Source organism: Poecilia formosa, unplaced genomic scaffold (genome assembly GCF_000485575.1).
Source record: "Poecilia formosa unplaced genomic scaffold, Poecilia_formosa-5.1.2 Scaffold308, whole genome shotgun sequence".
NCBI lineage: Eukaryota > Metazoa > Chordata > Actinopteri > Cyprinodontiformes > Poeciliidae > Poecilia > Poecilia formosa.
The window spans coordinates 142936-158813 of NW_006800247.1; the positions used below are offsets into that span (position 1 = coordinate 142936).

At 39.2% G+C, this 15878-nt stretch overlaps 1 protein-coding gene and 1 long non-coding RNA gene across 2 annotated transcripts; both read left to right on the forward strand.

The window, feature by feature from the left end:
- Positions 1-2518: 2518 nt before the first annotated feature.
- Positions 2519-12956, forward strand: LOC103152330 (titin homolog). Its single transcript, XM_007572749.2, has 6 exons — positions 2519-2799; positions 5674-11076; positions 11549-11744; positions 11830-11909; positions 12549-12646; positions 12743-12956. Exons 1-6 carry the CDS (start codon positions 2740-2742, stop codon positions 12801-12803), a joined length of 5898 nt encoding a protein of 1965 aa, XP_007572811.1. The 5' UTR covers positions 2519-2739; the 3' UTR covers positions 12804-12956.
- A 633-nt stretch (positions 12957-13589) lies between these two features.
- Positions 13590-15838, forward strand: LOC103152331 (uncharacterized). Its single transcript, XR_477725.2, has 2 exons — positions 13590-13826; positions 15024-15838. It is a non-coding gene; the product is annotated as an uncharacterized LOC103152331 (long non-coding RNA).
- Positions 15839-15878: the final 40 nt, after the last annotated feature.

Here is a 15878-nt window from a genome sequence, read left to right on the forward strand (position 1 = left end):
CCGTCATTTGTCGACTTCAACCAAAGATCAACGATTCAAACTATTTTTCAACGTTGATTTAACATCATGTGCTATCTGGGTTGCTTATTGTGAGAGGCCTTTTGTTCTGGTTCATACCCAGATACGTTACTGACCTGGTGAATTGTTTCTCCTGACAATTTGAACTCCCATTTCCCGTCCTTGAAGCCCAGAGCATCACCGACTCCACTCAGCACCATGCCTGCCTTACAATGCTCCTCTGTAACATCTCCAAGTCTGTGGGAACAAAACCTTTAAACACACCAAGTTATAATCCAGGTGGGTTACTCCACCAGAAATATTCAGGTCTGTTTCTTGTTTTATTCACAGTATTAGTTTTTATTCAGTTTGTTGTAAAGATCTGGTAAAGTTGAAGGTCCAAAGATTCAACGTGTCCCAAATGAAAGGAGGAGCAGCTTCTCTTGGCTTCTTGCCACAAACTGCAGAAACACAGTGCTTTTGGTTTAGTTTCTAGTGTAAATAATGAGACAAAACTAACTTACAAGAAACTTTTCAGCCAGATATAGGAGCTTGTTTTGAGTCAAATATGTGTTAATATTGACAAAAAACTGTTGGTTCCACTGGCAGATTATTTCTCATGTTACAAGTTAAATAATCTGCCAGTGGAACTAGAACTGCTAATCCCGGTGGTTGGGCGTTAGGGCAGTCATTCACCCAGCGGCCCGTTGTGTTTTTGAATTGAAAAATGTTTGAAGTTAATAGAAATTTTAAAAATATCACTTCATAATTATATATTATTGAAAGATTTGGAGATTAATATCTGAACACCGACTATAAAGCCTTAAAAAATGTAATCATTTTAAAAGGACTTAAAAAAAAAAAGTGATGCTTAACCTGGTGGAGGCACAAGTAAAGCCTGGTGGCCCACCAGACTTATAATACCCTGAGGGAAACCCTGAACTGGGTTGCTAGGTGACGGGCTGGATTTGGTTGGTGTTGCTAGGTAACGGCGAAGTACCAGTTGACTGAAATAATCGGTTAATGGAACTAGATATTTTTCATCAATATTAAGGGATTATTGACTTAAAACAAGCTCCTATATCTTGCTGAAAAAGTTATTTTTAAGTTAATTTTGTCTTATTTCAAGTGTGCTAAGATATTTGCACTAGAAACTAAAAAAAATACTTAGTGAGATTTTGTGTTTTTGCAGTGTAGTTTTGTGTTTTGAAAGTTATTTTATATTTCCAACATTAAACCTGAAGTATGTAACTTTTATGAGGCAGATAATCTGTGAAAAGATCAGCGTCCTCCACCTCAGCCCTCAGCTACTAATGCAACAAAAACAGCCAATCAGAGCCAGGAGGAGGGTTTTAGTGCTGTCAATCAATCTCATTTACTCGAAATGTGCTACATAAAAACTGTTTATCGGCTGTCATGCTAACTAGCCTAGCATTCATGACGGGCTTGCTACTACTAGCTGCTGCTACTAGCAGCTAACTAGTAGCAGAGAGCAAGTGGGAAAGTGACAGAAAGGAATAAGCAGCGCTGGAAGGTGATTGACAGCATTAAGACCCGCCTCCTGGCTCTGATTGGTTGTTTCTACTTAGCACTGGGAGAAAACAGAGGAGCTTGATTTTTTTCAGATTATCAGTCTCATGCCACATAGATGTCACTGCCAGGTTGGTTAGGATAACTTTTCACTTCACAAATGAGATTACACTGCAAAAAGCACAAATCTAACCAAGTATTCTTGGTTTAGTTTCTAGTGTAAACATCTTAATAGACCTAAAATAAAACAATACTAACTTCCAAGTAAGTTTTTAGCAAGACAGGAGCTTGTTTCAAGGCAATAATTCCTTAATATTGATAAAATTGACAGATTATTTCACTTATAGCAAAACATTTTCCCCAGTATATGTTAAGTTATCGGCCAGAGTTGTGTTTTTTGCAGTGTATAATTTGAAAACTTAATTTTAAATTTACTCAGGTTGTTTGTTTGTTTGTTTTGTTTGTTTGTTTGTTTGTTTGTTTGTTTTTTAGTTTTTGTCTAATACTGACATTTTCTCCAGATCTGAAACTTTAAGCAGCAACAATAAAGCCAAAACAGCAGAAATCTGTAAGGGGGCAACGACCTTTTCACGGCTCTGTGTGAAATAAGATTTTTAACTTCTGTTTCTGTCACTTCTCTTCATGTAGTGACAGAAACAGAAGTAGAAGCAGATGAAATGTGCTGTAGGTCAAACTGCCGCTGATAAACCCTGTGCAGTCTAATTTTATCACCTTGAGGAACTTCTCCAATTCCTAACTTCTACAAACGTCTTCCCGTGCTGCTTTATTGAGCCTAAGCGTGCAACAATTAAAAATAAATACTAAGCATGCATCGCTGGGGGAAAAAGTGCAGATCAATTCATGCACTGGTGAAGTTTTCCCCGTCATGACTCGGCCTACTCAAAGTTATTTTAAAATTGCATTTCTCACTGCAGCTCAGCAACTCATCACATGCATTTTAGTGGTCTGATGTGTCAAAAGTAGCGCTGTTTACATCCGCAAACTGCAGCGCATCGGCTCGACGCGGTGCTCAGCTGGGATCAGCCTCTTCCTGGTCACAGCGCCGGACAAACGCCAGGAGAGAGAAGTCCACCTGCAGGACGCAGGAGCGTCTGGAAGCAGCTTTCTGATGAAGCTTCTGGATAAACTCTTGCGCTTTTCTGTTTCTCTGCTTCAAATGGTCAAGAGTTAAACAAGGAAGGAGGCGCAAAGATGGAGCCGGACCCCGACGGTCCGTTTCAGCGGGTGGAGAGGACGCTGATCTCAGTCTGGGTGAGCAGATATCAGGTTAACTTTACAGAGATTTGATGGTAAAGTTTAAAGTTGCGACATGAGCATTAATGTTTTAATAGTGTCTTTCTGTTTAGATGTCTCTCACACACACATTACACACATACATGTCCCCTGTTTTCTGCTCCTCCCTCCTCTATTCATCTATATTTGGTCTTTAACTTACATCGGTCACGTTTCTCCGCTTTTTTCTTTTATCTTCTTTATTTGTTTACTATTTATTAAAATTATTTGCTCTGCTTAAACACATCGGCTCAGTTTAAACATTATGATAAAATATACATGTATATTTATATATTTCCATATTTATTGAAAATGTCACTATGTCGTGACAGTATGTTACGCTTATGTTAACTATAAACAACCAATCAGAGCCAGGAGGCGGAGCTTAGCACAGCTAGCATAGCATATTGTGAATGGTCAGGCTAGTTAGCATAGCCACTGATGATGGAGGATAAACGGTTTTTCTGTATAGGTCAGTTGTTTCTCTGTCATTAGCACATTTAGCAGGGGGAACACTAAGCCCCCCTTCCTGTCTCTGATTGGTTGTTTTTGAACGGGAGCGGTGCATTTCTTCCATTGGTAGCAGCTCATGGAGGAAAATCGATCTTTTCACACATTATCTGTCTAATATTAACAAATATGTAAAAACTGTTTTTGGAATAAAAGTTACATAGTGCAGCTTTAAATAATGCTGCCTTTGGCAATAAAGTATGGTGGGATACAATTTATGGAAGCCCATTTCTGCCACCAGGATGGGGAAAAAGTGTATAATTTGATGTCTCATGATAATCACTTAATTATTTCAGCTGAGATAATATCTTGTAATTCATTCTAATGAAAAGATACAGCTTAAGTTTAATAAAATTATATTCTTATGAATGTCTGATAAGGGTTAACCTGTTCTGTAGGATCTAAAGTCAAAAATGTGTCCAAACAAGGCAGCAATACAAGAAGTACTTCCTTTCTCACTTCAACATAAGACTCAAACATAGAGTCTTTTAGATTGAAAAAAATTTAGATTTCTTCAATCTAAAATCCTTCTCCTTTATATCCAGGACTCAAAACATACTGTTGCTACTTTAGCAACAGTATGTTGCTAAAGTAGCATACTGTTGCTACTTTAGCAACAGTATGTTTTGAGTCAGTCCATGGAGTTTCAATAGTCGTGGTTTTTGTCACATCCATACTTAATAATCTCATATCCTGCAGTTTTTACAAACTTCCTCATGATATTGACTTATCCAATTCTAAATAAATGTATGTCTTATAAGAGGTCCAAATTCTTCTCTTTTTTTTCAACACATGGCAGGAATTTGCTCCCATACACAACACAAAACTCTTGATACAGTCAGAAAGAAAAGAGAAGAAAAGCAAGACAATATATTGTTTCTTAGGTTTAACTCTGGACTCACTATCAGCTCATAATTCATATAAATACATACATTTATGTGAATATATTTGTTTCTAAAGTCAATTAATTGACTTAATGAAGCATGTTGGGATGAAATGGCTGAAAACTCAAGGTGTGCATCAGGGTCGTGTCTAAAATATTTCAGCCCACTCCTGATTTCTGATCATGACTTTGCAGAGGCTGTCTGGAAACAGAACAGAGTGGGTTGATGAAGGACAGAAAAAGACACTAATAGGCCTTAAAATATTTCTGAACGTCATGCACTCGCCTTCTTTTCTTCTGAATTATGCTCATAAACAGGATGCAGACTCTCTGATTGGAGGTGGGGCATCAAATTTACAGCCATGGTAATTGCACCTCGACCCCACTTGGTGGCGCCACTGAACACAAGACCTCAGATATTTAAATATCTCTTTTGTAAACCTTCTTATGTTCACTGTCAGGTTTTAGCTGCTAGTTCTTTTTGCTAAAATGCCATTTTATTACCAATTAAACTGAGTTATCATAGGCAGATGTCTTACACTACAATATGACTGACAGTTTGCTAACTTTGAATAAAATTTACCACTATTTAGTGGTATTTATGCAAAAGGTTTTAAACAAAAAGGCATAAAAATAATCCAGTCAGTTTTGTTTTCAACTGAAATGCAGAAATTATTTGTCTTGCTTCTGAAGTTATCTACTATATTTATGATTACAACAATAAATATGTTAATTAGGACATTTATTGTTGTTTATAGTAAAGAATGGTAAAGCTTTTCTCTGAGTTGTTATGAAGCCTGGTTGTCTGCCTGAGTACCTGCAGTTTGCTGCATTTCTCTTTTAGCTATTAACATAAATAGCTTTATATTAACTATTTGTGTTTTTCATAACTGTATTCACAAATGGACAATGCAGTTTTGGACCTGAATCAAACCAAGTCTGCCAGACTATCAGGTGTGAAATCACCCTAAGAGCCTTATGATGCATAAATGATCCTTAGGTTTAGAGCAAAGTGGCTTAACAGACAACATTTCTTTGAAACATCTTTAGAAAGTAGGAGATTACAAAAATACCTGTTTGTTTGCGAGCAGATCATAAGGACATAGGAAATGACTTTTTCACAGTACTGTAAAACGTTGTCATGTTTTGCACATATCAGGAATATGCACGTATTTTAACAGCACACCTTTAATATTACATAAGTGAGATCTGTTATTTAATCGGTAATCAGCGAAGGCCACTTCTTTCAGACTCTCTAATGAACCATTGTTGATCTAAAACAGGAAAGGGCCTTTAACAATCAGCCTGCAAAGTGGCAAGGACTCTATTGTGTAAAAAGCCTATTGCACTGTTAGTGTACAAGTGGAACTAAGTGCCTTCTTATGTCTTTCTCTCTTCTGCGTCAGATTGTGCACAGCACACTCATTAAGATGAATAACACTTTCCCATCTCTTCCCCAGTGTTACATAAGTGAAGCTGTGAGCAGATTCCTGAGGCCACAAGCAGTTGAAGCCACCAATAATAACCCAACATCCTCAGATGAACCTGGAGTCGACGGCGAGCCGGCTGACGGTAGCCAAAATGATGATGACGCCAGAGGGGTTGAAGTCGGCGAGGAACCGTCTCTTTCGACTGTTTCCCTTGTTAGTTTGTCTTCGCCAGTTGTTGCATGGGAGCGCTGCGCTGCAGACATCGACTTGAAGCCCAAAGAAGAAGATCATGAGAACAAAGAGGACCTAATAGAGGAACAACGTTCTCAAACAGGAAATGACTTTGCAGGGCTGCTGGTCACAGGAAGTGCAAAGGCACATCAAGGCAGTCAAGAGAAAACTGAGATCGAGAAATGTGACACTTGTGAGGAAAGTCTGGGTCCTGAAAACGATGGACAGCGTGCAACTAGTGGATCTGGACATGTATGGGTAAAGGAGGGAGAGATTGAAGACATCACTCCCTTGGATTCAAGAGAAGCAAGACCGGGTGATCATCAAAAAGTGATGGAAACCTTGGCAGACATTGAGGAAGAAGCTGAAGAAAACTCAGGGGAGGAAAGCAATGAAAAGATAGGAGATCAAAAGGTCAACAAAGCTTCTGCAGCGACTCTAGGAGATGCAAACATCAGTGAAGATGCATCACAGCTGGGCTCTGGTAATGAAAACTTCTCGGATGAGAAAACTAAAGACGTAGAAACTCAGCTTAGACAGTTATCAGAGGATGACAACGTCCAGATGAGAGTCGTTGAAGAAGCTGCAACAGCACAAGAGTCAGAACAGGACAAGAGCGGACGGATGGCCGAAGATATTTTAACTCAAAGTGGCAGCAAAGATGTGCAAAAAACAGAACCAGACATGACCGAGTTTACAATTACAGAAGAGGATGTGCTGGTCACCATTATGCAAACTGCAGAAGAAGATGTGACCGTGGAAGAATTATCAGCAGATCTTGATTATGAGATGGCAGAAGGCAAGAATCTCTCAGCTGAAAATGAAAACTCAGCAGAGCAAACGCAACAAGTGAAAACTCTTGTCTGCCAGGAATTGTCAGGTGTGGCAGAAGATGAGAGGGTTGAGGAGGAAGAGGATCATAAGTCTACAACACATGAAGAGTCAGAGGAGAGGAAGAGTAGCAGAGCAGACGAAGAGGAAAATATTTTAGCCCAAAGTGTCACAAGCAGCGAGGACGAACAGGATCTAAAAGGAAATGACTCTGCAGAGGCACTGATCAATGAAAACATGACTGAACATCAACTCGGATTGGAGAAAAAGTTGCACACTTCTGCAGAAAGAGATGAGGTTGTAAACAAAGAAGACCTGGAGGAAGAGAGAGATGAAATACAAGAAGAAAATGAAGAAGACTTGAAAGAAGAAAGTGAGGTAAAACAACACACTGCAAAGGAAGAGAGCGGAAATCAGGGGGAATGTGAGGCTGCGGCAGAGATGCTAGGAGATGCTAACATCTGTGAAGACGCTTCACAGCTGAAATCTGAAAATGAAAACACAGAAGAGAGAATGCAACAAGTAGAAGCTCAGCATCTTGTCTGCAAAGAGTTGTCAGGTGTGGGAGAGGGTGAGAGGATTGAGGAGGAAGAGTCTGCAACACATGAAGAGGTAGAGAAGAGGAAGAGCAGCAGAGCAGTTCAAGATGTCCAACATGAGGAAAATGTTTTAATCCAAAGTGTCACACGCAGCGAGGATGATGAGGAACAGTTTAGTCTAAAAGGAAATGACTCTGCAGGACAGCTGATAAATGAAAACATGACTGAACATCAACTTGGACTAGAGAAAAAGTTGCACACTTCTGCAGAAACAGAAGTGATTGAAAAGAAAGAAGAAAATACAGCCAATGAGGCAAATGATGAAGAGCTGGAAAAAAGAGGTGATGGAGAAGTTGTTGGGGAAGAGTCTGTGAGCAGAAAGAGAGAAGATGACGTCCAAAAAGTGGATGAAGTTAAAGAAGAGTTGGAGGAAGAGAGCAATGAAATCCAGGCGGATGATAGAGAAAAAAATGAAGAAGAGTTTGAGGAAGAAAGTGAGACAGAACAGTTTACCACTGATGGAGAGACAGGAGAACAAAAGGAGGGTGAGGCTGCCGCAGCGATGCTAGGAGTTACTAACATCTGTGAAAATGCATCACAGTTACCTTTTGAGAAAACTAACGATGTAGGAACTCTTCTTCCTGTCTGCAATGAGTTTGAGAACGCCCAGATGATTGTTTTTGAAAAAGATCTGAATACAGCTGCAAACCAACAGACAACAGAAGAGTCAGAACAAGATAAGAGCAGGACAAATGAAGAGGAAAATATTTCCACCCAAAGTGTCACAAGCAGCGAGAATGATCAGAGGACAGAAGAGGAGCAGTTTAGCCAAACAGGAAACGACTCTGCAGATCAGCTGATCACTGAAGACACGACGACACACCAACTTGGATTAGAGAAAACTGAGATCCAAAAGTTGGACACTTGTGAAGAAATAGAAAGAGTTGAAAACAAAGGAGACTTTCAGGAAGAGAGAGGTGAAATAGAGGAAGTCAATCGAGATGAAGACTTTGAGGAAAAACAACACATCGTGAAAGAAGAGAGACAAGAGCAAAAAGAAGATGAGCCTGGCACAGTCATGCTAGGAGATGCTAACGTCTGTGAAGATGCATCGCAACTGAAATCTGAAAATGAAAACTCAGCAGAGAGAACAGAACAAGTGGAAACTCAACACCTTGTTTGCAAAGAGTTGTCTGGTGTGGTTGAGGATGAGGGGGTTGAGGACGAAGAGTCTGTCACATGTGTAGAGGAAGAGCAGGATAAGAGTAGCAGAGAAGATGTCAGACAAGAAGAAAATATTTTAACTCAAAGTGCCACAAGCAGCGAGGCTGATGAAGACACAGGAGAGGAGCAGTTCGACCAAACAGACAGCGACCAATCTGATGATGAAGCCAAAGAAGACATGCAGGAAGAGAGCAGTGAAATCCAGGAAGATGATGGAGAGGAAAGTGAAAAAGACTTTGAGGAAAAGAGTGAGGCACCTGGAAACGATGAAGAGGAAGCAACTGTTGGATCTGGACATGTACAGGTAAAAGAGGGAGTGAGAGACGGGATTGAATCAAGTGAAGAAGAGGAGTATGTGAGACTGGATGATCGTTGGAAAGTGTCAGAAACCTTGGCGGACATTGCAGAAGATGATGAAGAAGGAGATGAAGAAGACTCTGAGGAGGAAAGCAAGATGCAAAAAAGCACCCCAACAAAGGAGGAAGAGGGCGGCAAGGAAAAGACAGAAGAAGAAAGGGACAATAAAGCTTCTGCAGCAATGCTGGAAAATGCAAACCTCAGTGAAGATGCATCACAGCTGAACTTCTCAGATGAGAAAACTAAAGTAGAAACTCTTCTCCCTGTCTGCAAAGATGAGCTAACTGACATCAATGTCCAGATGACCGAAGATCTGAATCAGACAACAGATGAGGAGTTGGAAGAGGACAAGAGCAGAAGAAGAATCGAAGAGGAAAAAACTGAGTTTACATTTAAAGAGGACGATGTCACCAGTATGCACACAGAGAAAGAAATGACTTTGGAGGAAATTTCATCAGATGTTGAGGAGAGGCTTTCCAACAAAGAGATCTGCATGAAAATAGTTTGCACAACCGCCCCACTTACTGTAAAAGCTGAAGGCGAGTCTGAACGGGAAATAAACATTGGCTTTAGCGACGTTCCCTCGGGGGTAATTGAAGGCCAGGCTGGCCTGTCTCACGAGCTCAACACCAAGGCGTGCGAGGAAACTCCAGAGGCAGTTCCTGAGCACAACAATGAACTCGAGTCAGATGAAAATACCACACAAAGGTTCTTCGAGGGGGGAAATTCAGAGGAAATTCAGACCATTCACTTACCAGAAGAGGTGGAGGTCTTTAAAAGCAGCAAAGCAGGAGGAGGTGAATATTTACTGATAAGAGAAGGCAGCACAGAGGAAAGCAAGAAGGAGTTGCAGGTTGGAACGCTTCAATTTGCAGAAGATACAGAGAAGCCAAAAAGCGACAACGTAAATCTGGAATTAGATCATTTTTCTGAGGAAGAAAAGGTCGAGTTACTGGATACTTCAATGAAGACAGAGATCAAACAATCAGATGAGGAATTTGAGCCTGAACTGGAGGATGAGGACGAAACGGCTGAACGGGAAACAAACAGGCTGCCCCAAGATGTCTGTGAGAAAAGAGACGCTGTAGCAGCTGATGAAGGAGTTGATTCTGCAGATGAAACTCCTGAATCCCCCAAGAGTGAAGAAGGGAAGATGACACAGATAAGTCTTGGTCCAGAACTTGTACAAGCTTTTAGATTGGAGGATGACCATGAGACTGAGCCTAAATTATTTGATGAAAGTGCCACTGAACTTCTGTCGGTGAGGTTTGACACTGAAGAACAAGACAAAGGTCAGCCGGAGCACGAAGTCCAGAATTTAAATGAGATCATGACTCTTCAGTCAGTGGGGACAGCATCTGATCTGATCACAGGACAATCAGCCTTATTGCAGCGTCAGATAACAACAGACGCAGAAACAGCTGATGAATCTGAGACGACCCTTGGTGAAATTGCAAATGAGCCACAAGAAACGGAGAAACACTCAGAAAATCCGGCTGAAGAACATCAGGATGGGATTGATGAAGAAATCCTTGATTTGTGGATCGAGACAGCGATGTCAAAGGACACTGGTGGGATTAAAGAAGACCAACTTACAGAGGAACCAGGCGAAACATCATCAGAGGAGAAGAAAGAGGGCGTGATGGAGGCAATTTCAGAAGACACAGAAACTTCCTTGACCACATTGGACTCTGGGTTTTTGGACCAGACTTTCAGTGAGATTCAGATAATTAAATCAGGAGACACCGGATTACTTCCCAACAAAAATGACAATTCAGAAGACATCTGTGTAGTTCCTACACCTAGCTCTGAATCTGCATTGATCGAAGAAATGGTTGAAACTCCTCAGCCTTACCCGATAGCAGAGGGAGCATCCGGTGAGATCGGATCCTGCCCCGATTCAGGAGTTTCATCACCAGAACCAAAACATCCGAATCAGGAAGGAGGCACAGCTGAAGAGAAGCAGGATGAAACTAAACCAGAGACAGACGCAGTGAGTGGAGACAATGAAGAAGCAGATGTTACGTCGCTGACAGAAGCAACAGAGTCCGACATCTCCAGTGAAGCCCAGATCTCTCCTCTGTCAGAGGAGGAAAGTGTTTTGACTGAATCGCCTTCTGGAGGTGAACTTCAGAATGAACCTGAGAAGAGAAATTTCTCCCTGGTTGCACCAGAGGAAAAACCTTCAGAAGATCTCAGCGAATCATTTCCAGCCCCAAGCGGGACTGAGCTGGAAGAAGATTGGACCGAGGTATTGTTTCAGACAAACCAAAGCAATATCAGTTCTCTGAAGTTCACTGCAAAAACACTGAATCTTACCAAGTAGTTTTGGTCTAGTTTCTGGTGTAAATACCTTCGTACATTTGAATTAAGATGAAACTTTTCAACAAGATACAGGAGCTTGTTTTTAGCTAATAATCCCTTAACATGGATGAAAATGTTCTAGTTTCATCCAGGTGTTATTTCAATTAACACATGGGAAAAATGTCTTATGAGTGAAATAATCTGCCAGTGGAACAAGAACATTTTCATTAATATTAAGCAATTATTGACTTAAATCAAGCTCCCATACGTTGCTGAAAAGTTACTTGTAAGTTAATTTTGTCTTAATTCAAGTGTGCTTAGATATTTGCACTAGAACACAGACTAAAATATTTGGTAAGTTTCTGATTTCTTGCAGTGTGCAGATAAGCCATAGAATGAGATGATTTTTTTATTTGCAGGTTGATGCCGCCTTGCTTGACTTTGCAGTGCAAAAGTCTCGCATTGCGGTGAAAAACCCTCGTGTTAGGCCCCCGACGGACCCCCGCTCCTTAATCCATAAGCCGTCTGTGGATCCAACTCCGTCGCTGCCGGTGCCTGGTAAAGTTCCTGTGGGTTTGCCTCTAGGCGGCTTGGGGCTCGGGATCAAACTGCCTGGTAGGTTTGATTCTCTGCAGCACATCAGTCCCTGTTTTCAACATTTTTTTATTATTATTATTTATGTATTTATGTTTGAATTCAGGGATTGGAGCAGGTTTTCCTGTTTTAAAGAAGACACAACGGCCCCCAAGACACGACGACAGCTCAGAAACACAATCACAGGTGTCGCATTAATCTAATGATTCTTTAATCGATTATTCTGACAGTTAATCAGATTAAAAATTTCAGAGTATTCATTTAAGCACTTCAATATTTTTAATGCATTATTAACAATACACTAAAAGATGCAAATAAATAAAAAATTAAATGATTCAATTAGACATTAAAATATTTTAATACGTAAAATGCAAAAGCTAAGGAAGAGGATTAAGCATTTTGACTTTTTTCAGATTTTGGATTATTTTCTCAGAAGACTAAAATTTGAAGTTAAAGTCAGAATTCTGAGAATAAAATCAAGATTTTGAGAAAAAGTCAGATTTTTTTTCAGTGGTCATAATTCTCCATAAATAACACATCATTTCTTCAGTGTACAGTTTTTTAGGGACTTGCATGTAAAATGCATATATTCTTGTACAGTTCTGTATAAATTACTGGTCTGACTGTGTTGTCACCTCAACAAATTATCTTTCTTAGAGTCTGTATATTCCAGTTAGTGATTAACTAATGAATGAATCAATTTGTTGACAATTATTTCTGCAGTTGATTAATGAGATTACTCACTTCAGTCCTATATTAATTCATACATCGCTATTTATCTTTATGTCGGGGAAAGCTAAATGTGATTTTACTCTAAATTTAAAGGAATCTGATGAGAAAAAGGAAGAGGAAGAGAAAAGTGATGCTGCCAAAAAGGATGAAGCACCAAAGAGACCCAAATGGATGCCACCCGGACAACCAGGGTAAAACCGAAGCAACAAAATGTTCCCACACCCTAAACTTTGTTGTTTTCAGCAAAAGAAAATTTATTTTGTTTCTTTTTTTTTATGTTTCCACAGATTTGGAAATCCACTCATGTCTGAACTAAAGACCAAGCTGAAGAAAACTCCCAAAGAGTGACAACAATAATTTGAATGCTTTCTGTGAATAGCTCACTATATTATAAATATTGCTCTGTTTTGGTCTTTTATCTAACTAAAAGCATTGATGAGATTTTCATACTACGTACTTTTTTTGGTATTTAGCCTTTATAATAAAGCAAAACCAAATACAGAGTTGTTGTTTCTTTCTTTTTTACTACACTGTACTTTTTACTTTTAATATGAAGTATCGCAACGCTTACTTAAGTTACATTTCTCAACCTACTGTGAGTAATTTTACTGAATAAAAAAAATTAAGTTTCACCATATTTATTCAGAGACTCACCTATAGTTTATGTGAAAGTGAGACAAACATAACTTTTAATTTTTTGTCTGTCTGATGACGTTATTGTGTAATATTGAATCAGAAGTTATGGCGAGTTACTCAGTACTTGAGCAGACTTTTTACCAAAAACATTTTCACTCTTACTTAAATATTATTTCAAGGTAGTAAGTTAAAATATGTTGAAGTAGTTCCACTCTTACTTGAGTAAGGTTTTCTTGACACTGCTTAACTTGTTTTACAACAAAATGCCACTCACAATATGGCTGCGCCGTTTAACTGAAATTACGGGCATTTTGAGTAATCATTCTTTTATATATTTATTAGTTTCTGTTTGGGCATTTTTTTGTCGTCATTTGTCAAGGTCAGCCATGACTACTTTATATATGTATTTTTAATACATCAAAATACTGTTACAAAAACTGTCGGTTATTTTCTGAGCTCCTCTTTTATAAACCTGTTCAAGCGGTAGATGGCGATAAAGTGTTCTGATAAGAGTCACGAAGAAGAAGCATCGGGCTGTGATTGGCTGGTATTATTATAAAATGAGGAAACTGATACTTTCAAACTAGACTGGCGTTTCAACGCTTGTGTTGTTTTTATGGATTTTGGCATTTCGTCCGAAATCACGGTGGTTTAAAGTTTATGATTTTGAACTAAAACTAAAGATCGCCTGTTAAAATACATCCTGAAACATAAAATAGACGTGTCTTCTCCAAGGTAAGCTTTCTTAAGCGAATTTTTCGTTGAAATTGCCACAGTTACTGCGCATTAGCAACAGCCTTTAAATGCGTACGTTCAGTTACTTTTCAGTGTTTTAGCAACAGTTAAGCAGTAATACTTTTATAAACGTATTTGCCTATGTTCAAACGTTTGAGTCCGTCTTCATTAAGTTTACTGACTCTGGAAGAAGGGAGAGGTTAACGGCTCAATCTGGTCATCAGTTTAAAACTGTAGTGTTGTTCGTCTAGGTCCGCTACTGATTCTCTTTATTCAGGTAATAAGTACACTTTTTGTCGCACCACATTTTTACCAAGTGAACACGTGCAAGTGATGTTACGTAAAACATAATATATTTTCTTGACTATTTTTAGAAAGCGTCTGAAATGTTTTCTCCATGTTTAGTTTAGTTACATATTTTACCATCGGACAGACAAAGTTGGTATCAATTGTCCCCCTTTTTTTCCTCTCTTTGACCCGAGTTGTATTTTTTTAGCCCATAAAGTTTTATGTAGGGGTCTGGATGTGGATAAGCTGGTCAACTGGTTTAGCCACAACTTTTAAAGTTTGGTATTCACGCCACACCCACGGCATAATATGACCCCTTCAGGTGGTTAAACTTTTCCATGGCTTTTTCCACTGATGGTTAAAAATCTGATGCCAACAACATTTGCTTATTTTTTGTGTGGCTAAGATGAGTATCTCAGCCAGTTTTCTCTGAATAATCAGAATTTTGTTTGCTCTCAGTGTTTCAAAAATATTAGGAAACCATAATGTTGTAATGCTGAGTTGTAAAAATTAATTTAAACTAATCCATATTTTGTTCTCTCACTCTCCCTAGACTTAGGATTTTGCTTCCTAAGCTCTCTGTCTGACATAAAGTCAGTGGAAGTCAATCAGTGTGGCCAAATATTGTATCAGCCAGCTGAATTTGAATGAAAGGCACCTGAAATATAATCATAGTTTTGGCAAATAATTTTGATTTTATTTTGTAGTCCCTTCAGTGGCCTCTGATTGTACAAATATGAAAACTAACAGGTTTTCATACAAAGAAAAGGAAGCAGCATAAGATCAAACTGTATTAACAAACACCAACTCTATTTCTTTATTCATTAAACTTGTGGAATGGTGGAATTATGTTTGTTATAAATTAGGAATACAGTTGTTGTTTTTTTATCTTTTTCTTTTCCTCCACAGAGAGCCTGCTTTGAGACTGTGAGAGAACTTTGAAGAAAATGTGCTTAAAGCCTCTCTAGTATTGTTTTTTTTTTTTAGAAGAGGAAAGTCCTGTTTCAGTCTTCCTCAAAGCAAAACAAAGGAGTCGCTCTCTCATGGCTAATACCACAACAACTCGAGCCTCATACATCACAGTGGATCCACATGCTGATGAATGCCGTGAAAATGTTCCACCTAGAGATCCTAAAGCTGATAACTCTTCAAAGCTAGAAAACACTGAGAATTTCACCTTACAGTTGCAAGAAGATGGTGTGAATGCTTTTGTCTCTTCCACTCCTGCTTTAAAGAATAAAAGCAGTGATTTCCAGGCAAAGTCGTTGCTGTCAGGTGTGCAGTATGCTCTAACCCCAGTCTTTAAAAACCCAAATATCTGGAATAAAAGCGCATCTCCAGAGCCTTTTAAATTTCGATACAGTCCTAATCTTGCTGGTCCTTCTAGTTTTCATGCTGCAAATTGTCAAAAATCAACCAGAGACTCAAGGACACAAAAGAATGGCAAGGATTTCTCTATGATCAACAATGAATGCTTGCCTGAAATTACTCTGTTCGATACTACCTCAGATTCAATGATGGACCTGACAACGAACGATTCAGTCTCCCCTGAAAGACAACATGCAACTCCTCAGCTTTATGTTAAAAAGACAAACACTTCAGATCATCAAAATAGCTTTTGTACAAAGGTGGATGAATCTTTTGAGCGCGTGTTGGAATCTGAACCCAAAGAAAAACCTGAAGAGCTGCCAACCTGTTGTGACACCGAGTCAACCAACAAGGAGTCAAAACAAACCCTGAAACCAGACGTGTCTGCAAAAGGCA